The 24,298-nt window shown below is 43.0% G+C and overlaps 1 protein-coding gene across 2 annotated transcripts; it reads right to left on the reverse strand.

The window, feature by feature from the left end:
* Window positions 1-689: 689 nt before the first annotated feature.
* On the reverse strand, window positions 690-22,680 carry peli1a (pellino E3 ubiquitin protein ligase 1a). Of its 2 annotated transcripts, none has more exons than XM_072656820.1 (7): window positions 22,439-22,680; window positions 11,100-11,345; window positions 9,092-9,218; window positions 8,047-8,148; window positions 7,034-7,231; window positions 6,124-6,300; window positions 690-3,082 (listed from the first exon to the last, which is right to left on the reverse strand). In XM_072656820.1, the coding sequence occupies exons 2-7, from the start codon at window positions 11,159-11,161 to the stop codon at window positions 2,252-2,254; spliced, it is 1,497 nt and encodes a 498-aa protein (XP_072512921.1). In that variant the 5' UTR covers window positions 11,162-11,345; window positions 22,439-22,680; the 3' UTR covers window positions 690-2,251. The 2 variants fall into 2 exon arrangements, with proteins under 2 accessions (XP_072512921.1, XP_072512922.1); XM_072656821.1 differs by lacking the exon at window positions 22,439-22,680 and adding an exon at window positions 21,230-21,262.
* Window positions 22,681-24,298: the final 1,618 nt, after the last annotated feature.

Below are 24,298 nucleotides of genomic sequence, written 5' to 3' on the forward strand. Positions count from 1 at the left end.
TACTTGCCATTTCTTAAAGAATAACATACACTAATTTTTTTTATTTGTCGTTTTTCACCTGTTCATAGAGGCTAAAATGACTATTTTAGACATTTAAATGGTATTTAAAATATCACCAGAAAAAAATATGAAATTATTATACTTGTATTGTTTGTTTACATATGGAAGATATATTCAAGATAAAAAACTGGGTCGAAAACAGCTTGTTTCCTGCCTCTAGGGGGCGCATTAGATCAACATAAAATACATTTATCAGCATAAAATATAAAATATTAAAAATATATATTCCTACAATAAAAGTGTGTGTGTGAAAATGTTTGTAGAATACAAAAAATATATTGTTATATTTTCTATAACAATAAAAACTATACACGTCCATATGGCAGTAGTGGTATTTTGCTTGAACTGGTGGCTACACCGCACCCTACGATTTACAGTGGTAGTGCTCTGAGCTGTCCAGAAGGCTTCATCCACACCCATGTCCTTATTTAATAAATAGCTTAAATGTGCCTTAAGAATGAATGATTGACTATAAGCCACATAAATATCATTCATGCGGGGGGAAATTGGCTTTGACTGGCCAAAATAAAACATACACTGACCGACGGGCCCTCGTTCATCTCCCAACACAGCGTAGGGCCTGTGAACGAGGTCAGTTAGGGTCACAGACACAGCAGAGCCGCAGTACATCTCTGGGTTATTCGCTTTATTATCACTTTAGTTGAATGGAAATGGTACAAAAATGAGTCGGCAGTAACGATAAAGACAGTAATGTGGCATCAGAGCGATCAGGAAACTCTCAGAGGCGTTTTTAGCGTTTCTACAGCGGCATCAGTCATCCAATAGAATACACAAACACACGCTAGCATTAGCATACTGTACATGCGCTTGCATACACACTCACACACACTCACACACACTCACACGCCCAGTTCAATAAACACACAGTCTTTGACTAATTAATCCACCGGCACACATGGCACAAGACTGGCATTTTCCGTGGGCAGTGTCGATCGTCTGGTGAAAAAAAAAATGTTAATGCTAACGCGGCTAATGTGGCTAATGTGGCTAGTTGGAAGATGCTAGTGCGGCCTGTTAACAGGATCAGTTAACAGTTGGCTATGAGGAGCCTGGCTACTCATAGGAGACGGCTACGACCAGCACCATTAGGTTAGCTAAGGTTAGGTTAGCTTGGGTTAGCTTAGCTGGATTCCTCAATAACCAGGATCCAAGGCCTTTCTGGAAACTGCTGCTTATCATGCTGCGCACTGTCCCGTGACCTCAAGATACAATATACACAAATTTCAATAGACAAAAGTATTGGGACACCTGCTCGTTCCTTGTTTCTTCTCTAATCTAGGCTATTAAAAAGAGGACGGCAACAAGGTCAGGATGTTGGTTGACCACCACTCCACCTCATCATCCCCAACTCTACATTTAAGAGACCAGACAAGCTGTGTGTGTGTGTGTGTGTATGTGTGCATTTGCACATCTGTGTCAGCAGCAGGTGCAACTTGAAGTAGCTGAATGCATTTGTTTAAGGGTGTCCACAAACTTTTTCAAATATAGTGTATTATCTTGTGGCCACTAGAAACCTAATTTGTCACCATAGAGGCTCAGTGCCTCCCCGATTTCACAAGCCTGAGCATGAATGTTGCCAAACACCCGAGTCGACGACTTTCCGTGGATTTCCCGGCATTACAAGTTGGTACAGGTTACAGAACGCTCACTAAGAACTGGCTAACAAGCAGCGCACATTTACATGCTAACACTGCTCACAGGCGATGAAAGCTGATGGAGCCATTTAGCACGGTTTAAAGGAGGCCATGCTGACATGCTACCGTCTGCAGGTAGCTTGTATCAGGGTTTCTTCAAAGGCCTGCTTTTCCCAAAGAACCACAGACGACTCATTATTGGAAAGTTGAGGAAAATACAGCTTCTACCGTTGGTGCATTCTAGTAATCTCGTGAATTTACGAGTTTAGCAACAAGGGCGTTGCATCAGGATTGGCCGACAGTCCTAAATACGATGACAGGTTCCATGTAACATGGGTTTATGGGATGATCTGAAGAACCTGCTAGACCGTTCTTTGAAACCACGGCAACACAGTATATAACGTAGGCACTGCTATAGGTGATGTGATGATTTGACGAGGAGAGTCACATGGTGACGAGGTGACCCCCCAGTGGAGTCACGTAAAAAATTGTTCAACATCTTGGTGGTGGGACAGTGTCCGGACGAAGGCCGGCTGTCAGTCCAGTGGCCCCTGAAAGATGAGTCTGACGTAGGGCCTGTCCCGCCTGAGCTGTCCCAGGCAGAACGGGCAGGCTGGATGGAAGGAGTGTGTCCCGCGCTTCAGCGGCGTTTTGCTCCAGTGTTCCACCGTCCGCTCTGAGCAGACGTGGCCGCATGGGACGAACGCGTGGGACGGCGCCTCGGCGTCTGCGTACACTCCGGACACTCGGCCCAGAGTCAGGGGGACGTACGGGCCGCGACTTCGGCACAACGGACACTCTCTCTCTCCTTTGATGGCTTCCCTGTCCTCCTCCATTCCCTCCACCGGTCTCTCTTTCTCTCGCTCTCTTTCTATCTCTCTATGTCCCTCGTCCCCTCCTCCCTCTTTCTCCCGTCCTCTTTTTACTGTATCGTCCCCCTTCTCTCCACTCTCCCCGTCCCTTTCTCCAGTGATGGCTTCCCCTTCGTTCTCTATTTCCTCCATGCGTCCCTCTATCTCTCCTGTGTCCCTCCTGCCGTCTCCCTCCTCCTCTCTCTTCTCCGCCTCTGCTGAGCTCTGCTGTTTGAAGACTACGCCCCTCCCCTGCCACGGGTGGTACCCGTGGACGTGTCCGCAGGTCAGGTAGGCCCAGGGCCGTCGGGGCCGTGGGCCGTCCAGGCTTGGGAAGGCCAGCGTGCTCAGCAGGACGGGGCACTGGGGCCGGGCGGCGTTCAGACGGAGCCGCAGCGCCTCCAGGTGGCTGGCGGTGGGACTGTGAGACAGGCCGTCCACAGAACGCCACAGCAGGGTCACGCCACACAGATCAATCAGAGAACCGTCCAGGAGCACCGGAGCCTCGTCCTTCACCTGCAGACAGAGACAGAGACAGATATATATAGTGTTGAGTTTATAGATGGTACATAAGCTTATATGTAGCATACATATACCAGTACTAGTATACACAGTATACATGAGTTTATACACACCATATATGTTTAGATTCAGTAAATATACGCTTACAGGCAGCATACATGAGTTTACATGCACTGATTGAGTTTATATACAGTATCTATAATTGGATCTATAGTTAGTATAACACAGGATGAGTTACATACAGTGTATGAGATTACATACAGAATATGTTTATATACATATACATTTATATACAGTATGGTGTTTATACCCAAAAATATGTGTATATACAGCATATGAGTTGATACACAGAATAGTTTACGTATATATAGTATATGCATTTCTATACTGTGTAGGAGTTTATACCCAGAATGAGTTTATACACAGTACATGAGCGTATACCCAGACGAAGTGTACATACAGTATATAAGTTTATTCCCAGAATAAGTGTATATACAGTATATGAGTTGATACACAGAATAGTTTACGTATATATAGTATATGCATTTCTATACTGTGTAGGAGTTTATACCCAGAATGAGTTTATACACAGTACATGAGTGTATACCCAGACGAAGTGTAAATACAGTATATAAGTTTATTCCCAGAATAAGTGTATATACAGTATATGAGTTGATACACAGAATAGTTTATACATACATTATATGCATTTATATGCTGTGTATAAGTTTACATACAGAATGAGTTTATACACAGTATATAAGATGATACAAAGAATGAGTTCATATACCATTATACATATCCAGTACACAGTATATATGATTTTAAATACAACAGTATGTGAGGATATAGAGCCGGTTTGTGCCGTACATTCATGTGTGTATAAAGTATTTATACGTTTATATAAAGTATCGGTTTATACAATAATATATATTCATTTATATGCAGTACATATCAGCATATACACTGTGCATATATTTGCTTATACAGTACCTGCGGACTTATATAACTTAAATATACATTTATACATTACCTGCTGTCAGTTTTTACACACACACACACACACACACACACACACACACACACACACACACATTTCCATTGATGGCCTACTGCAGTACAAGTGTTTTTCTGGAATCTGGAAGTGCTGGTATGTACCTGTGTGCTGATCTAGCCTCTATTTGAGTTTCTGCTGCACTACCTCTCCTGCTCCACTAGGGGGCTTGTGGCTTTTCATGCTGAAGGCCTGTATGTGGGCTCTACAGTGTGTGTTCCTGTAGTGCGTCAGAGCGCTGGGTCAGCACACACTCACACCGTAAAGCCACTCAAACCATGGTCGCCTCCAAGGGCCTGTAAAATGCTCCCAATAAACCCTGCTAATGCTAATAAAGTGCTAGTTCAGCACAAAATCTTACTTACACTGTTTCCTCAAATTCCCTCCCAACATGAGGTTATATACAACATGAGCTTATACATGATATATAAGTTTAGATATAATATTAATAAGCTCATGCAGTGTATGAGCATACAGTATATATAAGCTTATACGCTATATATAAAAATGTATATATATGTATAAAACATATGCACATATATTATACATTCTATATAACCTTGAACACAGTATATGAGGTTATATATTGCATATATAATCTTACACACTAAATAATAGTTTACATTCAGTGTATATAAACTTGTACACATTATATAAGGTTATTTACAGCATATTTAAACATATACACAGTATATAAGATTATATAAATATTAGAGCTCACGGTATATGCGATTATATACAGCATATATAATCTTATATACAACATATACTATTATTAATAGTATTAATATATATATATATATATATATATACATATATATATATATATATATATATATATATATATATATATATATACGTTTATACACAATATATAAGGTGACATACAACATATAAAAGCTTATACACAGTCTCTGAGCATGCAGTATTTATAAGTTTATATGCTATATAAAAAATACATATACAGAATATATGCGCTTATGCACAGCATGCACTTACATAAGCTATATAAAAGCTTATATAAACTATATGAGGTCATATACAGCATATATGAGCGTATATACAGTATATAACATTATATATATACAGTATATAGCTCATAGTATATGAGGTTATATACAGTATATAAAAGATTATATACAGCAAATACTATTATATATAAGCTTTTTCACACTATATGATTTATTTATATATGGTCACTCAATATAGTCCAATATATATAATGCTTTAATCCAACCATTCGGTTTAGGCATCCATGTGGTTCTAGAGTCGTTATGGTTCTAGATTGAACCACGGTCTTTCTTTAAAAACCCTTAATGAACCTTTGAACTGGAAGCTCAAGGTTACGCAGTGACTGTAAACAAACACCAACAACAACAAAAAAATGGCAACGCTGTAATGCTAAACTAGCAACAGTTGCTAAGAAAGAACATGTTTGTGGGCGGGGCATGGAGAGGTCAGCTGCGCCGAGTGTTCTGTGTTCAGCTGGTGGAGCTTTAGATGAGGGATCTGACCTGCACTCCACTGTCATCAGCGAGGCTACTGACGCACTCTTCATAACAGCACATCTGACACACACACACACACACACACACACACACACTCACACACACACACACACACTGGTGTTTACTCTCTGGGAATGCTGCAGATTAAGGGTGTGAGTAATGGCTCCAAGGAGACAAGTTTTTAAAAACAGACTATTTGCGCAAGTGGGTGAACATACACACACACACACACACACACACGCACAGTTACTGCGTCTCAGACAAACACACACTCTGCAGTCCAGTTGCCAAACTGTGTGTGGTCCAGAACGACCCAGAAAAGAAAGTGTTTGGTGTTTGGTGGACCGCTCCACTGACCCCTTAGAAACCCCTCAGAATGCAGTACTGAAAGTTCTGGCCTGGTCAGTAACCCTATTTTGTTGGTGTGTGTGTGTGTGGTGTGTGTGTGTTGTGTGTGTGTTGTGTAGTCTGACCTGCTTGCCTCTGTTCTGTGGTGATGCAGAGTCTCTCAGTGTGAAGACATTCCCGCAGACGGATATCTCCCTCCACACGGCTGGCCTGGAGCCGCGGGCAGGCTGCATCAACAGGACTCCGTTGGTCGTCAGCCCGTCCATCTGACCACCAAACGTCCGCCACTTAGCGGCCTTCTCCTGCACACCCAAACACACACACAAACACACACACACACACACACACACACACACAATTAGCTCAGTGTATGCAAAACAAACAGGCCATGTTATTATTACATATAGGTACACTATATGGACAAAAGTATTGGGACGCCTGTGTATTCATTATTTCTACTAAAATCAAGGAGATTAAAAAGAGTTTCTCCCTGCTACTGTCCAGGGAAGAAGGCTTTCTACTAAATTTTGAAGCTGAAGCATTGCTGTGAGGATTTGATTGCATTCAGCAACAAGAGCAGTGTTAGTGAGGTCAGGATGTTGGATGATTATGATCACCACCACCCCACCTCATCATCCCCAACTCCACAACTCATCCCGAAAGTACTGGATGGAGCTCCACCACCACCATCATTCCAGAGATCACAGTTCTTCCACTGCTCCACAGCTTCTCAATGCTGCGGGGCTTTATTTATACCCCTCAAGCCCACCCCTGGCCTGGCATTAGACATCATGGAGCCAATAGGCTCATCAATGTTCATCACCTATTCTATCGGCAAGGACTAGACTAACTACAGGGACTAGACAAGCTGTGTGTGTGTGAGCAGTGTCCGCAATGGGTGCAGCCTAAATTTGCTGAACACATTCATTAGATGGGGTGTCCATAAACTTTTTTTTTTGTATGCATGTATACACGTGAATCAGGGTTTAGTGGAGGTCGAGTAGTGAGGAGCTGCCGAGTGCTGGAGGGACTCACCCCGAGGAAGATGTTTCTGGAGCAGTCGAAGCCAGCAGCGTAAACCCGGGCGGTGTAGGGCGGAGTCCGGTCACACACGATCCGACACGCGAAGCGCGAGATGGTGCTCTGCAGAAGCCGCACGGGTCCGTTACCATGGCTACCGCTAGCCGTGTTTGTCACCACAATGTCTATTGGACTCTCTGTAGATCTACCAATCTAAAAGAGAGAGAGAGAGAGAGAGAGAGAGAGAGAGAGAGAGACAAAGCTGTAATTATCACTTATGATATGTATGAGGAGGGTAATTGTATGCAATTTTCGGGAACCACTGTGAGTGTGTGGGTATGAGTGCTATATATATATACACACACACACAGCACAGGCAGTGTGTTTATGGGAAATTAACAACATTGTGTTGTATTTCATAAAGCATGGACAACATTTCCCCTAAATTCCCCCCCAAAAAATACATATTGCCCAAGGTCTTGCCCAAGGACTCTTATTGGTGTAGCGCAGCACAGTCACCCAGACCGGGAATCGAACCCCAGTCTCCCACATGGTGTGGTAGCTCAGTGGCAGGTAGTGGTGTTTGTAGAAATGACAACTGCTTAAAACAACAGCTCAAATAATGCAAATAAATTATTATTATAATAAATATAATGCAAAGAAGTTATTATTGAAATGTAAACAACACAGTACTAATATCTGAAACCACTATGGTGAAATAACCTCGACAGCCAATCACAGCTCTCATGTCTTGGCTGGCTGGCTGTCCACTAGTCTTTCACATTGCTGTTGGGACTTTATGCCATTCATAGTATATAACACATATGGGATGTAGTGTTATTATTTGTAGACACTATATATATGTAAAAAAATATATAATATATATAATATAAATAATATAATATAATATATATATATATATATATATATATCAAATACATATGGATTATAAGTATGAACATTGTGTAAAACCATGGTGTGTGTGAGTGTGTGTGTGTGTGTGTGTGTGTGTGTGCGTGTGTGTGTACCTGAAACATGTCTGTTTCATTGTCGTCTGTGTACTCCACCACCACCGTCTCAGCCCACGAGAGTGTGTATGACACACTGTGCTGGCTGGTATTACTGATCACCTACAGGACAGAAGGAACACAGTGGAGAGTGTGTGTGACTCATAATTCATACAGAGCAAACACACACACACACACACACACACGCACATGCACACACACACATTCCAGAAGGCTAAAGTAGGCAAGAATGACCTACATTGTGTCCACTTCCACAACGCTGCGCTGCCTCCAGCCTCCGCTGAGCAGAACATTATAGCGAGCTTATGAATGTGTTACTGCACTACTGACTTGGCACAGCAGGTGTGTTATAAACGGTTTATTACACGGACGCACCGACACTGCGCCACGGTGTGAGAGTGTGTGGTTTCTTGCTGAGAAAGTAGACTTAAAGGCTCAGATCAATTTAGCCTCAGGATTGTCATTCAGTGGAAATTCCCCATGAAAGATAAAGATAATACGAGACTGTGTGTGTGTGTGTGTGTGTGTGTGTGTGTGAATATTTAGCGCTGTCTCTGAAACGGCAACTTTACTGAAAAAAGGAAAGAAAAACCTTCTTAACTTTTTTTATTCCAAGTCATCTTGGAGAATTTCTATTGGTCCAATATACACTAACTGATGAGGTTCTACCCCGGTCATTGTCTAGAACATCACAGTTGGGTTCTTGTGAAAGTGTCTCTGATTCTTTAGCTTGTCCATTTCTCCTGCTTTACCACCTTCATCATCTTCAAGGACTGACTGTTCACTCTCTGCCTAATATGTAGATCCACCCTTTCTCAGTGTTCTTCACTTCAGCTGTCAGTGGTCTTAATGTTATGGCCAGTGGTAGAACTGAAGGCCTAATGGGACAGATTAACCTCTGACACAGGTAGGAACTGAAGGACATGAGGACATACTGCTAGAGTCTCATTGGGATATATAAATATCTGTGTGTGTGTGTGTGTGTGTGTGTGTGTGTGTGAGTGTGTGTATGTGTGTGTGTGTGTGTGTGTGTGTGTGTGTTTACCTTCGCTGCCTGCGGGCTGCAGGTGTGTGTAGTGCTGGGTTTGACTCCGTTAGCTGTAGGCCGTTTAAACAGGCCGAAGCGGCTCCTCCTCCTGCCCCGATCTCCACCGGGCAACGAGCCATTACACCTGCGCACACACACACATACACACACACACACATACACACACACACACACACATATGTCAAAAACACACTTTAAAACACACAGTTTTGACCTCTACTGTGACCCTGACTCAGTCCTTGCCCTCACAGAGCCTTAAGATGACCTCAAATTTACTGAGATGTGAGAACCCAGGACCTCATGAACATGGCTTGTGACTGGGGGGTCGGCACAGTAGCGACGCTAACGCTGTGGTTGCTATGGTGAGTGAGTCTTCGCTCATCGTCACCTTGCAGTAATATTTCAAGCAAGGAGACCCAGCCTCTTAGCTTAGCCACGACTACAGCTCCTCTCAGGTCCTCAAAAATGTCTCTTCTAGACAATCGAGAGGCGGTTCTTGCAACAAAGTCCGTCAGTCAGTCACTCAGACAGTCGGTAAGCAGTAAGCTTTGAGCGCCCCCTCACGGACAGCTGTACACATGCATTTGTGGACAAGCTGAGAGATAGAGCCTGCATAACGTCCTGCATAACAGCCCATAAAGGACCATCTATAAAAGCTTGTATGTCTATGAAGGTTTGATGAACATTTCTCCAGGCCTTCAAACTGTGTTTCCAACTCCTCAGTAAGGAAAGTAGCTATTGGCCGTCCTAAAAGTAGCTAGAAGTCGGTAAATGATGTCATCTGCTAATTAGCATAATCATTCATTTGCGTGTCTTTGGAGCTGTAGAATAAAGGAATAACGTTGGTGATACAAAAGTAAGTAAAAAAAAATCTAGCTAGATTTGTCGCTAGTTGCTCTTTAAAAAAATCCTAGATTTATCGATTAGTCGCTCTTGAAAAAAGTCGCTAGATTTGTAGCTAGTTGCTCTTAAATAAAACTCGCTAGATTTGTTGCTAGTTGCTTTTTAAAAAAGAAGTTACTAGATTTATCGTTTATTCGCTCTTTGAAAAAATCGCTAGATTTGTTCACTTTGTCGCTCTTTAAAAAAAAGTCGCTAGATTTGCCGCTTAGTCACTCTTGAAAACAAAAAGTCGCAAGATTTGTAGGTAGTTGCTCTTTAAAAAGAAGTTGCTAGATTTATCGCTTAGTCGCTCTTGAAAATAGTCGCTAGATTTGTCGCTCGTTGCTCTTTAAAAAGAAGTTGCTAGATTTGTCGCTTAGTCACTCTTTGAAAAATCGCTAGATTTGTTCACTTTGTCGCTCTTTTAAAAAAAGTCACTAGATTTGTCGCTTAGTCACTTTTTAAAAAACTCACAAGATTTGCCGCTTAGTCGCTCTTGAAAACAATCGCTAGATTTATCGCTTAGTTACTCTTGAAAACAAAAAGTCGCTAGATTTGTTTGCTTAGTCCCACTTTTTTAAAAAGCCGCTACATTTGTTGCTTAGTCACTCTTGAAAACAAAAAGTCGCTAGATTTGACGCTAGTTGCTCTTTAAAAAAGAAGTCGCTAGATTTATCGCTTAGTCACTCTTGTAAATAGTCGCTAGATTTGACGCTAGTTGCTCTTTAAAAAGTTTGTCACTAAATTTGTCGCTTAGTCACTCTTGAAAATAGTTGCTAGATTTGTCGCTTAGTCGCTCTTGAAAACAAAAAGTCGCTAGATTTGTTCGCTTAAAAAAAAAGTCGCTGGAGGGGCTGGAAAAGTTGGCAACACTGCCTTCAAATGGTTCTTTGAATTGTCATGGTTCAGCTGTCATGCAGAACCATTGCCTTTGCAAAGGAACCCTTGGAGAACCCTTTTTCAGGGTGTATTTAAACACTGGAGCATTCCTGTTGGTCCATTCATCATGAAATGTTCACATACTGTCAAGATCAGCTGGAGTTCTCAAATTATGCAAATAATAATAATAAGAAATAATCTTATAATAATGTAAATGTAGCGAGCAACAGGAACCCGCTCTTACCCGAGCACGATCAGCTCTCCGTATTTGACGGGCTTGGAGGAGTCCTGCTCTGAAGAAAACATCAGCCTGGTCTTCAACACCTCACAACTCTGGCAGACGAGCCTCTCTCTCTCTCTCTCTCTCTCTCACTCTCTCACTCTCTCTCTCTCTCTCTCTCTCTCTCTCTCACTCTCTCACTCTCTCTCTCTCTCTCTCTCTCTCTCTCTCTCAGGGTGTGTTCATCACTCGCTGGTCATGGCAAACCACCTAGGGACACAGGAGAACACAGAGAACCCTGATATCAGCGCATCCTCCCAGTATCTCAATGGCGATGAATCATTGTTTCTATAAAGCTCGGCCCAAGCGGCCGGGCCCACCTAACCTGAACTGACCAATCACAGCCTGCGCGGGGTGCTTATGGGACACACACATTCAGACCGTTTACTGTCATCATTTTAGCATGAACACACACTCCGAGGCACATATTTATACACACATAAACTGAGAAAGAGAGGAAGGGGAAACTCCAGGCCAGAGCTGGAAAAAGCCCCTTTTGATGACATCGTCTTCAGGGTGGGACGAACTAGAGTGGATTTTGGGGGTCGGGCCACCAAATGCTTAATGCCAAGCCTAGGCTCGAGGGGTAAAGTACATAAAGCCCCCCAGCATCAAGCTGTGGAGCAGTGGAGCTGTGTTCAATCTGTGCAATCAAATCCTCACAGCAATGCTTCTCCAGAATCTAGTAGAAAGCCCTCTTCCCTGGACAGTAGAGACAGTTACTCCAATAAAAGCAGGATGAACTCTTCAGATTTCAGAAAAGGCAGGCGTCCCAATACTTTTGTCCACATAGTGTAAGTGAATAGGGGATTTTACTGGTCGCTGGACTGTCCCTTTAAACTACAAACCCTGAATTAAATCATCCAGAACTTGAATTGTCATGGTTCAATCGTCCTGCACAACCATTCTCTTCACTAAGGAACCTTTAAAGAACCCCTTTTTTAGGAGGTATTTGAACAACTACATTGGATTCTGGCTAATTCTGGAGCATTCCTGTTGGTCTATACATCTCAAATTATGCCAATTATGCAAATAATAATAACAAATAATCAAGCGACATTAGCCTCGCAGCTCCAGGCTGAAACTGGAGAAGCTTAGTCGAGAGGTGAGTGAAGTACGACTCACACTTTGCGACATGTGGCGGTTCATCACAACCTGAGAGGTGACCAGTGAGGTCAACCCCAAATTCTTACGGATTACTGATATTGTTATGACCTATAATCCAGTTCCCTCAACTATTTATTTATTTATTTATTTATTTATTATCAATCCTATAAATAACTTACGTCTGATTTTCATCCCCTTTTGTATTTTCTGTCCTTGTGTTGTTTATTGTTAGTGTATATGTACACACTATATATAGAGAGAGAGACAGAGAGAGAGAGAGAGAGAGAGACACAGAGAGAGAGAGAGAGAGAGAGAGAGAGAGAGAGAGAGAGAGAGACAGACAGAGAGAGAGAGAAACAGAGAGAGAGAGAGAAACAGAGAGAGAGAGAGAGAGACAAAGAGAAAGAGAGACAGGCAGAGAGAGAGAAACAGAGAGAGAGAGAGAGACAAAGAGAAAGAGAGACAGGCAGAGAGAGAGAAACAGAGAGAGAGAGAAACAGAGAGAGAGAGAGAGAGAGAGAGAGAGAGAGAGAGAGAGAGACAAAGAAAAAGAGAGACAGGCAGAGAGAGAGAAACAGAGAGAGAGAAACAGAGAGAGAGAGACAGACAGACAGAGAGACAGAGACAGACAGAAACAGAGAGAGAGAGACAGACAGACAGAGAGACAGAGACAGACAGAAACAGAGAGAGAGAGAGAGACAGAGAGAGAGAGAGAAAGAGAGAGAGACAGAGAGAGAGAGTGAGAGAGACAGACAGACAGAGAGAAAGAGAGAGAGACAGAGAGAGAGAAACAGACAGAGAGAGAGAGAGAGAGAGAGAGAGACAGACAGAGAGAGACAGAGTGAGAGACAGAGAGACAGACAGAGAGAGAGACAGAGAGAGAGAAACAGACAGAGAGAGAGAGAGAGAGAGAGAGAGACAGACAGAGAGAGACAGAGTGAGAGACAGAGAGACAGACAGAGAGAGAGACAGAGAGACAGACAGAGAGAGAGAGAGAGAGAGGAAAGCAATGTGAGAAATGTGTGTGTGCTGTTTGTAGGGTGTGTGTGTGTGTGTGTGTGTGTGTGTGTGTGTGTGTGTGTGTGTGTACGGGTGCTTATCTGTATCGTATGTGCCATCAATCACTGCCACCAGTGACATTCTTCACGTTTTTCACCTTTATGTCATGTGACCCAACCCCCTCCACCATCACACCCCTCCACACAGAGCACTGCTCATAGATATATATATATATATATATATGCAAATGAGCTCTTTAAAAAATTGCGTTATAGAGCCCTCCTGAGTACATCGAAATATCTAGCGAACAGAGTAGCTTACAACGCGAGCTGAATGTGGACCAGAATGCACTGCAAGTCTGTTAGTTACTAAGCAACAAACAAACCAAATGGAGCTGACGATGTTAACGAGTTACAGGATGTCGTAAAATTCAGATATCCTCCCATGTAGTTCAATAACAGTAGATTTAGGTTGCTTAGCAACTGCACGGTCAGAGATTCGTCCATGATCGGCTCAACTTTACAGTGTGTGTGTGTGTGTGTGTGTGTGTGTGTGTGTATATATAAGACAGCAGTGCTGACACATCCCAGCTAACATGTCCATGTGGGGCCTGTGTGAGGAGCCCAGCTGGGATCCAGAAAGTTTTGTCCTCGGATTTCATGTTGGCCCCACATATGGATGCCCACCAGGGTCAGTGATGGAACCAGGAGGGGATAAGCATGGGCCCCATCTGGGATGTACATAGCATATTGGGGCCTAGATGGGACCCATGTGAGATTAGGGTGGGCTGGAATGACAGGGACCATTGGGAAGCCCCACTGGGTCCCAGTAACAACACATCTACAAACCCGCTCAGAGCCCATGCCCACCTGGAAGCCACCTAGCCCACGTTCCACCCATGAGCATGCTGGCTAAGATGATGATGACGATGATGATGATGATGAGGAAGAGTCTGAGTTCTGAGGGAATACTTTGCTTTGATGAATCCAGGCCTTCGTTAAATCAGATGAAAATCAATCATTTTGGTCAAAACAAAGAAGTCTTACATTACAGACCCAGCTGTGTGTTTCCAGCGTGTCACAACTGACTCACGCTCTACCTACAAACCCAATCTGTCATAGCAACTGTTGCTAGGTTGGACAAGGTTTACCGAACACTGGCAATAATCCAGTTGTACCTAACGAGAGGCTGTGGAGACAATGGGACTTTTGAGTTCTTGAAAACCTGTCCAACCTAGCAACAGCTGCTATGAAACATGGATGCAACGATCCCGATTGTCCTCTCACAGTCTGAGCTGAAGAACACATGAAGCGCATTAGCACGTCTCCAGGACTTTCTGCTTTACATCACAGGCTCTTTAAAGGAAACATCTGGTGAGACGTTCAGTTCAAATGAGCTCGATTGATCACTGAACCCAGATGCAGTCCATCAACCGGGACATGTTTGATGTCTGACGTCGGCTTCTTTAGTTTACGGCTGGAGGTGTCAGGAGGCTAACGCTGCTAGCAAACACTGGACTTAGCGCAACTGTCACCAGTCTCACCTCTGTAAATTCACGCCTCTCACAACGTCTCTCGCAACACAAACACGTCCAACAAGCAATCCCGGTATGACTTACTTAAGTCTACCCTATATGGACAAAAGTATTGGGACACTTGCTCTAAAATCAAGGGTATTCATTCTCTAGTCTCTGCTGTTTCTACTAGACTAGTAGTCTTTGGTCAAAGATTTTGGAGGAGCATTGTGGTGAGGATTTGATTGCATTCAGCGACAAGATCCTTAGTGAGGTCACAGTGTCCATCCTGAATGGATTGGACATGGCACCAATCATCATTCCGGAGGACACAGTTCTTCCACTTCCAGCTCAATGCTGGGGGGGCTTCATACCCCTCTAGCCCACGCCTGGTATTAGGCAGCATGGTGCCAATAGGCTCATGCTTATCTGCTCCAGAGATTCCTATTCTACTGGCTGTACCTCTCTACAAGGGTGTCCACAAACATTTGGACATCTAGCGTATTTGGGAGGAAATTAAACACAGAACAAAAAGTATCAGGTTTGAAACATGTTTGTTCACCACAGGATGCGACAGCAGCCATTTCCGGTCATTTCTGTCTCTATACCGGAGACCACGGAGTGACCACCTGCAGAGTGACCACAGTGGTCTGCACGGAATCACAGTACTAGTGCTAGTGCTCTTCTCCAGCAGGACGGTTTACCCAATAAGCATGAATGCAGCTGCGTTATACTATGTTTGCCTGTTGCCACAACTACTTCTTATCTAATATCTCATGCCAACACACACACACACACACACACACACACACACACCAGTCAAGCAGAATAGATGATTCTCAGAAGCAGATAATGCCTACCCTGTGTGTGTGCGCGCCTGACCTTGTGTGTGTGTGTGTCCTCGTCCCTGTATTCGTGCCAAACACTCGCTCACACTCGCCAGGCCGGGTAAAACACACCACGCTGTTGCCGTGGTGATGGAGTATACAGGCCACTATGTAGGCTACACACCTCTCTAAGTATGTAGTTCCAGAGAAACGTGAGCCAGCTCCGCATGTGTGTGTGTGTGTGTGTGTGAACCACTTTTGGCTTTTGGGAAAAATAAAGATCCTTAATATCGGTGGAATAGTGGAACCCTTTTTGGTGCCGTGCAGCAGCACCAAATCCAAGAGGCCAAAATCGCAGCTTCAAAACCATGTGGATGCTCCACTGATGTGAAATAGGGAGATACTGCCTCAGTCCACATGCTTCTTCCACTTTCAGGGACGGTTCTGTACCGCAGAAACACGTCCTTTAGTAATGCCTCAAAGTGTGAACTACACCTCCCGACTGTAGGGGGAGCCCCGGAGCACAGTGTTAAGAAAATTTGTCAGGAAAATTTGCTATTTATAAAATTCTTGCCCTGCTGAAAAAAAACAGCATGGTCAGCTCAAGCTAGTAAAACTAGTTAAGCTAGTTGACCAGTTCAGCTCTTGACCGGCATATGATCATGTTTTCGTTTGGGTTTGATGGTTGAACTGCTCTACAAGTATGGTCAACATGACCAAGCTAAATAACGTGTACGACCAAGCTTGACCAAGCTGGTTGAACTGCATGATCAAGCTGTTTGACCAGTATGACTAGTCTGGCTGTCCAGCATGACCAAGCTGGTGGACCAGCAAGACCAGCATGACCAAGCTGTTTGACCTGCATGGCCAAGCTGTTTGACCAAGCTGGTTGACCACCATTCCCAAACTGTTTAACTAGAATGATTAGTCTGGCTGTCCAGCATGGTCAGGTAGACCAGCATGACCAAGCTGGTGGACCAGGTAGGCCAGCATGATCCAAACTGGTGGACCAGGTAGGCCAGCATGACCAAGCTGTTTGACCTGCATGACCAAGCTGGTTGACCTGCATGACCAGGCTGGTTGACCTGCATGACTAGTCTGACTGTCCAGCATGGCCAGGTAGACCAACATGACCAAACTGGTCGACCAGCAAGATCAGCATAATCAAGCTGGTTGACCAGCATGACCAAGCTGTTTGACCAAGCTGGTTGACCACCATTCCCAAACTGTTTAACTAGAATGACTAGTCTGGCTGTCCAGCATGGTCAGGTAGACCAGCATGACCAAGCTGGTGGACCAGGTAGGCCAGCATGATCCAAACTGGTGGACCAGGTAGGCCAGCATGACCAAGCTGTTTGACCTGCATGACTAAGCTGGTTGACCTGCATGAACAGGCTGGTTGACCTGCATGACTAGTCTGACTGTCCAGCATGACCAGGTAGACCAGCATGACCAAGCTGGTTGACCAGCATGACCAAGCTGTTTGACCTGCATGACCAAGCTGGTTGACCTGCATGACCAAGCTAGTTGACCTGCATGACTAGTCTGACTGTCCAGCATGACCAGGTAAACCAGCATGACCAAGCTGGTGGACCAGCAAGACCAGCATGACCAAGCTGGTTGACCAGCACTACCAATCTGGCTGTCCAGCATGACCAAGTTGGTCAACCAAAATCAAGCTGAATATTTAACCTGGCTCTCTCAGCAGGGTAGGAAGACATTGGTGAATGAGAACCATTGCCTTTAGTAAAGATCTATAGAAGAACCCCCCCCCCCCCTTTTAATGGGTGTATCCTCTAGTCCTGTAGTATTACTGTAAGTCTACTGTAACTGAAGAGGGGCGGGGGTTGGGGGGGACAGGGGACGCTGGTGTTTAGGGACATTAAGGGAACAGAAGCAGCAGTAATGAAGTGACCGCTTTCCTCCAAAGTGTACCATAGAGACCTGTTTCACCTCCACACTGACCTCACTCAGCACACACATCCCTGCTTCTGACTCACACACACACACACACACACACACACACACACACACACACTGGACCTAGTCAAATTCCCAGCGCATTCCAGATCACCCCGTTCAACCTGGTGTAACATCTTACTGAAGGTAGGCATTCATAAGGCTACACTACACCTACATAAGCCTGTCATAACAACCATCGTCAACCCACACTCTTACAAAGGGTTCTTCAAGGGTTCTTTAATAAAGGCAGTGGTTCTGTATAGAACGTTGACACCAGGTTTGAAATTAGGACTTACTGAGGACACAATTTGGATTTTTTCCCACCAAATCAGCCATAACATTAAAACCACCTGCATAATGTTGTGTAGGTCCTTGGTATGGACCCCGCAAGACAGCCAGCATAGGTGTCCTTCCTTGGAGCACTTTTGGTAGGGTACTGACCACTGCATGCTGGCAACACCCCGCAAGCCCTGCCTGATGTTCTGGAGATGTTCTGACCCTCCAGTTGTCTAGAACATCACAGTCTCAGCTTCATATGCTCGCCAATTTTTCCTGCCTTAACACCGTCATCACCTTCAAGACCTCACTGTTTCTTCACTTGCTGTCTAATATGTAGATCCCACCCCCTGACAGACAAAGCCACAGCAGATACAGATGTGGTTTTAATGTTATGGCTGATTTCATGTTGTGAAAAACAAAACAATGGCTTTACTGGAGCTTTTCTATTGGTCCATTCATCAAGAAGGTTTGACAGGATGTAAAGAACTGTCAGATTCACATTCTGGAGAAGAGTGAAAAACAGAGATAGAAAAAATGGAGATACAAGGTTTTTCTGTGACAGTGATGATATACACTGTTTGTGTGTAAAAGTTTGGGCACCCCAAGTCTAATTAGCCTTGCCAAAACCTTGACGCTTGACGCTGGCCTACAAAGCCAAGACTGGACCAGCCAACCCCTCCGTATTTGATGGCGATGGTCAAAAGCCTGATCTGCACCAAGAGCCCTTCCAGCTTCAAGTACGGCTCGGCTCGACCCGCCATCCTTTAAGATCCACGGAAGACGAGCGTCCAGACTTTTTACTGTCCTGCACCGAAGTGGTGGAACGAACTTCCCCTGGGTGTCCGAACAGCAGAGTCCAACTCTCGCTGTCTTCAAACCCAGACTGAAGACCCTCCTCTTCTGAGAGTACTCAGGCGAAGAGAAGAGTACTATGGTCTCCATATTGACTTGTGTTTAGTAGAGTCTAAGATTAGAGGAGCTTTGAATTATTAGTCAATTCAAACTAGCTGAGGTTTTTCTTGGGTAAATAGAAAAGCTCTTTTGTAAGTCGGTCTGGAGAAGAGCGTCTGCTAAATGCCTTAAATGTAAATGTAAATGTAATTAGATGTACACTGAAGACGTTTAGTGGATGCTCTTCTCCAGAGCGACTTACAACAGGGCTTCACTGTTCACTCAGAAAATACCCTTATCTAGTTTATATCAGCTTAGACTCTACTAAGACCACAATACTCCACACACTCTACACTCTGCAGACTAAATACTCTCAGAAGAGGAGGAGGGTCTTCAGTCTGGGTTTGAAGACAGCGAGCGTTGGACTCTGCTGTTCGGACACCCAGGGGAAGTTCGTTCCACCACTTCGGTGCAGGACAGAAAAAAGTCTGGACGCTCGTCTTCCGTGGATCTTAAAGGATGGCGGGTCGAGCCGAGCCGTACTTGAAGCTGGAAGGGCTCTTGGTGCAGATCAGGCTTCTGACCATCGCCATCAAATACGGAGGGGCTGGTCCAGTCTTGTAGGTCAGTGGTCTGAATCTGATGTGGGCAGCAGCTACAGCTGGAAGCTACAGTGAAGAGAGAAGGCAGCGGAGGAGGAGGAGCTGAACATGGCTGAACTTGTCTGCTTGGTGTTCTGAGAGTAAATGGGGTACAAACTTCTGCACATTTTAATAAACAGCTACGATTTATTTTCTTATCGTAACAATAGAAAAACAAAGTAGCTTAATAAAATAAGAAAGTTTTTACTGTAGAAGCTCCAGATCTGATCAGAACAGATAAAGCAGGTGAACATAAAACCAGTAAAAAGGAGAAACAAGAGCTTCTCATTCTGAAGAAAGAAAGTAGTGAGATCTTGTCGGTGAGCTAGTCTGAAGAACAGAGCTCGGTTCCTCCAGGGTTCTCCTGGACGCCCCCCAGTCCAGCCAGCACAGCGTGGAGGATGTGTTCAACTCCATCAGCAGCAGCAGCAGCAGCAGCAGCTCACCTGATTTACCATCATTAAGCCCTGATTTACCATCAAACCAGGTGTTGATCTGAGGAGAACTCTAAATAATACTAGACTCCATGAGAGAGGAGAACTTTGGAGATGTTCTAATGATGAACACAGTGATGGAGAACCTCCACTGATCAGATATGTGATCTATGCTGCATTGGGTTTGGGATTGGGTTTCAAAATCCAAGATGGCTGCACACTGAACGTCAACAGTAGTAAAAGAAGTGTTACACTGGTCTATCTGCTCGAGACTTGTTAAATGTCCATCTGTGGACGAGTTTCCAGATGTTTGGATATACAAAATATCAACTGGTATCGCTAACAATGCTAACCTGGGACAATGCTAACAATGCAATGCTCCAAACCAGCTTCTCCAGTAGTCTTGGATATTGAAACTGGTCATCCGAGCGAAACATGGATAACCCGCCATTGTCAAGCTGGTCATTCTGGTAGAATAGTGTGGTCAAACTGGTCGTACTGGTTTACTAATGTGTTAAAGCTGGTCATATTGGTGAACCAGCACAGTCAGGCTGGTCATGCTGGTCTAGCAGTTTGGTCATGCTCGTCAAGTCGGTCGACCAGAAATGATCAGCAAGACCAGCATGACCAAGCTGGTTGACCAGCACTACCAATCTGGCTGTCCAGTATGACCAAGTTGGTCGACCAGCATGACCAAAATCAAGCTGAATAACTAATCTGGCTGCTTATCAGCACAGGGCACAGGTTTTTTGTCTGGATGACCAGCTGGATGACCAGCTGGTTGAACAGTGTGGTCAAACTGGTCGTACTGGTTTACTAATGTGGTAAAGCTGGTCATATTGGTGAACCAGCACAGTCAGGCTGGTCATGCTGGTCTAGCAGTTTGGTCACGCTAGTCAAGATGGTCATGCTCGTCGGGTCGGTCAACCAGAAATGATCAGTCCTGATGGTGATGCTGGTCTACCAGCTCGGTCAGAATTCTTGTATTAATGAAATAATCGACAGTGCAGGAGCTCAAGGAATCATTTCCCCCGGCGAAAAACACAGAAACGTTCAGATGATTAAGATAATAAACAGTACTGTAGCATAACAACGGTGGAACCTGTTTTGGTGCTGTACAGAACCATGTCTCAAGTTCTCATGTCTCAATGAAACCTCTACGAAGTTTCTTTTCCGAACATTTAACCAAGCGAAGAACCTTTGAGCATTTAACAAACAAATGGTTCTTTAAGTTGGGGCTGTTGTATATAGAGTATATGGAGTTAAAGGGCTTCTTTCAGTGCTGTTTAAGAGTATACACGAGGACAAGTGGAGCCCCCTTTTGGTGCTCATGGAGAACCTCTTCAGACCCCAAGAACCTCAAACCAGCAAAACACAGACCCACACCAGCCACTGCCATACACACACACACACACACACACAGACTGTCCTTTCTCCCCACCTTCAAACACAAAACCAGTGGCTGCAGCGCTGCGCCCCCTGGTGGCAGTGCGAATTTGAACACAATGTGAAATGCCAGCCTCTTCAACAAAGAGAGAGAGAGAGAGAGAGAGAGAGAGAGAGAGAGAGAGAGAGAGAGAGGGCGATTTGGGCCTTTTGGGGAATGGAAAGACGGGAGCAGGGCTGAGACGCAGTTATTTATAAATGCATGGGGATAAGCAGCAAAAACAGTCTTTACAGACCACCCCCCCTAACACACACACTCACACACACACACACACATTCATCACTGCATGTTAAAAGTGCAACAATATGCAAAACACACTCTTTTCCTGCACGATTACATCTAACTTATATAACAAGCCCAAAGGGAACACATGCAAACAATAAAAGTAACCTAAATCACATAAAAACGCATAAAAACGCATAAAAACGCAAATTCGTGGGAAACAACTGAGCCATTAAACTCATCAGCCTCCATAACTGCATTATAGCTCGTTATTTTGCATATATGCAGCAAACGAATATCACAACTCCAGTTCCTCTGTGTTAATGTGGTTTGCACAGTTCTGCATCAAAACAAAAACGAAAGCACGTTTAATAATAACGGTTTAAAAACGCCTTAAAAAGCATTAAAACGCAAAAAACAAAAAAACGTTTGGAATAACTGAGCTAACAAAGCCATCAGCCTCTATACTTGCTTTTAAGCTTGGTTTCTTGCACTTTCTGCAGATAACGAACACCACCTCTCCCGTTTTCTGTAGTAATGTGGTTTGCACATCTTAAAACGCACTAAAACGCAAAAACGTTTGGATTAACGGATCTAACAAACGCACCAGCCTCTATAGCTGCTTTAAAGCTCAGTTTTGCACTTTTATCTGCAGTAAATTAGCAGCACGCCTCCAGTTTTAATGTAGTTAATGTAGTAACGTGGTTTGTGCAGTTCTGCATCTTAAAAACGAATTAAAACGCTTTAGATAAAAAAAAAGCATTAGAAACGCAAAAACGTGTGAAATGAGTCACCAGCCTCTAGAAGTGCGTTAAAGCTCGTTATTTCCAGTTTCTGCAGCAAACATAGTCCCATCACAGCTCCAGCCCCCTGTTGTCTTGTGGTTTGGACAGTTTTATGTCTTAAAAACGCACTAAAAGCTCCGTTAGTCCAACTTTTAAACTGAAACATGAAGCGCAGACACGTTTAGACAACTCTTACCTGTCGAGGAAACGTTTTTGGTCGAAGCAAAAACAGCTGAAATAAATGAAAGCTCTGAAAGCAGCTGCTGTCCCTGACAGACCAGCAGGTCCCTGTTTGGCATCAAATCAAAACCGAAAAGGATTTACTGAGTGATCTATTTGCTGCACTAGTCTCTCTCTCTCTCTCTCTCTCTCTCTCTCTCTCTATGTGAGTGTGTAGGTGTGTGTGTGTGTGTGTGTGTGAGAGAGAGAGAGAGCCTACAGTGGACGTCCAGTGTAACTCATGCTGGATTCTGTCAGTGTCCCTTAGCACTTAGAGCGAGGGAGCGGAGAAGGGGGGGTGGGGGGCAAAGGATTATGGGTGTTGTAGTTTTGTTTTTGCATGCCACAGAAAACTTTGAATTTGGTCACTTAAAAAAAAAAAAAAAAACATTAGAAAAAAACTATTTCTATTGATTAACTTTCGATCCAAACCACAGCAGTGTTCATACGCAGCGTAGCAGAGAGGTTAGTGTGACGATGTCCTTTACATCCTTTAAACTTCTGTATAATGTGATAAAACATTATAATCCAAAATAGTTACAATGTTACCATGTGTTATGTATGTATGTATGTATGTATGTATGTTTGTTTGTTTTGCAATGCATTGCAATATGGGACAGTGTGTTAGGGTACATTATGATACAATATGTGTTACAGTAGTTACAGTATGTTACAATACTCTCTCTCTCTCTCTCTCTATATATATATATATATATAATATATAAAATATATATATATATAACTATTTTATGGGTTTATGGGTGTTGTAGTTTTTTTGCATGCCACAGAATCAGAATGTGATCATTTAAAAAACATTAGAAAAAAACATTTTATTGATTAACTTTCAATCCAAACCACACCAGTCTTCATAAGTAGCGTAGCAGAGAGGTTAGTGTGACGATGTTGTTACGTCCTTTACATCCTTTATATACAATAATTTTCTTTTTGTATAATGTGATAAAACATTATAATCCATAAAAAGTTACAATGTTACCATGTGTTATGTGTTTATATATATATATATTTGTTTTGCAATGCTGGGTACATTGTTACAATGTTAGGGTTACATTACGATACAATATGTGTTACAGTAGTTACAGTATGTTACAATACTCTCTCTCTCTATATATATATATATTTTAAAATATATATATATAAATATTTTAAATGAATTTTTAAACATTTATTTTATTTATTATATTTTTGTAGTTATTGTATTGAATTACTGTGTTATATTGTGCAATTGCTACTGGCTGCTAAATTTCCTTCGGGATCAATAAAGTATCTATCTGTCTATATATCTATCTATCGGTCAATCTATATGCAAAGAGTTGCAATACATTACAAGACAATTTAAATTTTTTATATGTATAAGCACTACATTACAGTATGTTAAGGTATACTAGGTTACAGTAGTTACAGTATGTTACAAAACTTTATATATATATATATATATATATATATATATATATATACAATGTGTTGTGGTACACTGCAATACAGTTTTAATTATATATATATTTATTTTTTTGCACTACATTACAGTATGGTATGGTACAATGTGTTACAGTAGTTACAGTATGTTACAACACTGTATATATACAATGTGTTACGGTATATTATGATAAAATATAGTATGTTACACTATGTTACATTGTGTTACAGCATGTTACAATATAAAATGAAATGTTACATGTTACCGTATATTACAATATAATATAAGTTACAATGCATTATGTTACCATATCTACATTACAATACAAAGTTTTACAATATGTTACAATATAATGTGTTAAAATATGTTTAATATAAATACATTACAACACATTATAATCCA

Source organism: Salminus brasiliensis, chromosome 15 (assembly GCF_030463535.1).
Source record: "Salminus brasiliensis chromosome 15, fSalBra1.hap2, whole genome shotgun sequence".
NCBI lineage: Eukaryota > Metazoa > Chordata > Actinopteri > Characiformes > Bryconidae > Salminus > Salminus brasiliensis.

What these genes read in the sequence shown, in the direction of transcription:
- peli1a (XM_072656820.1), bottom strand. Translation starts at nt 11,161, where the DNA reads ATGTTTTCTTCAGAGCAGGACTCCTCCAAGCCCGTCAAATACGGAGAG. An exon ending in ATGAAACAGACATGTTTCAG is followed by an intron (nt 7,232 to 8,046) that starts GTACACACACAC and finishes TCTCTCTTTTAG; the next exon opens with ATTGGTAGATCTACAGAGAG. An exon ending in CACAGAACAGAGGCAAGCAG is followed by an intron (nt 3,083 to 6,123) that starts GTCAGACTACAC and finishes CTCTGTCTGCAG; the next exon opens with GTGAAGGACGAGGCTCCGGT.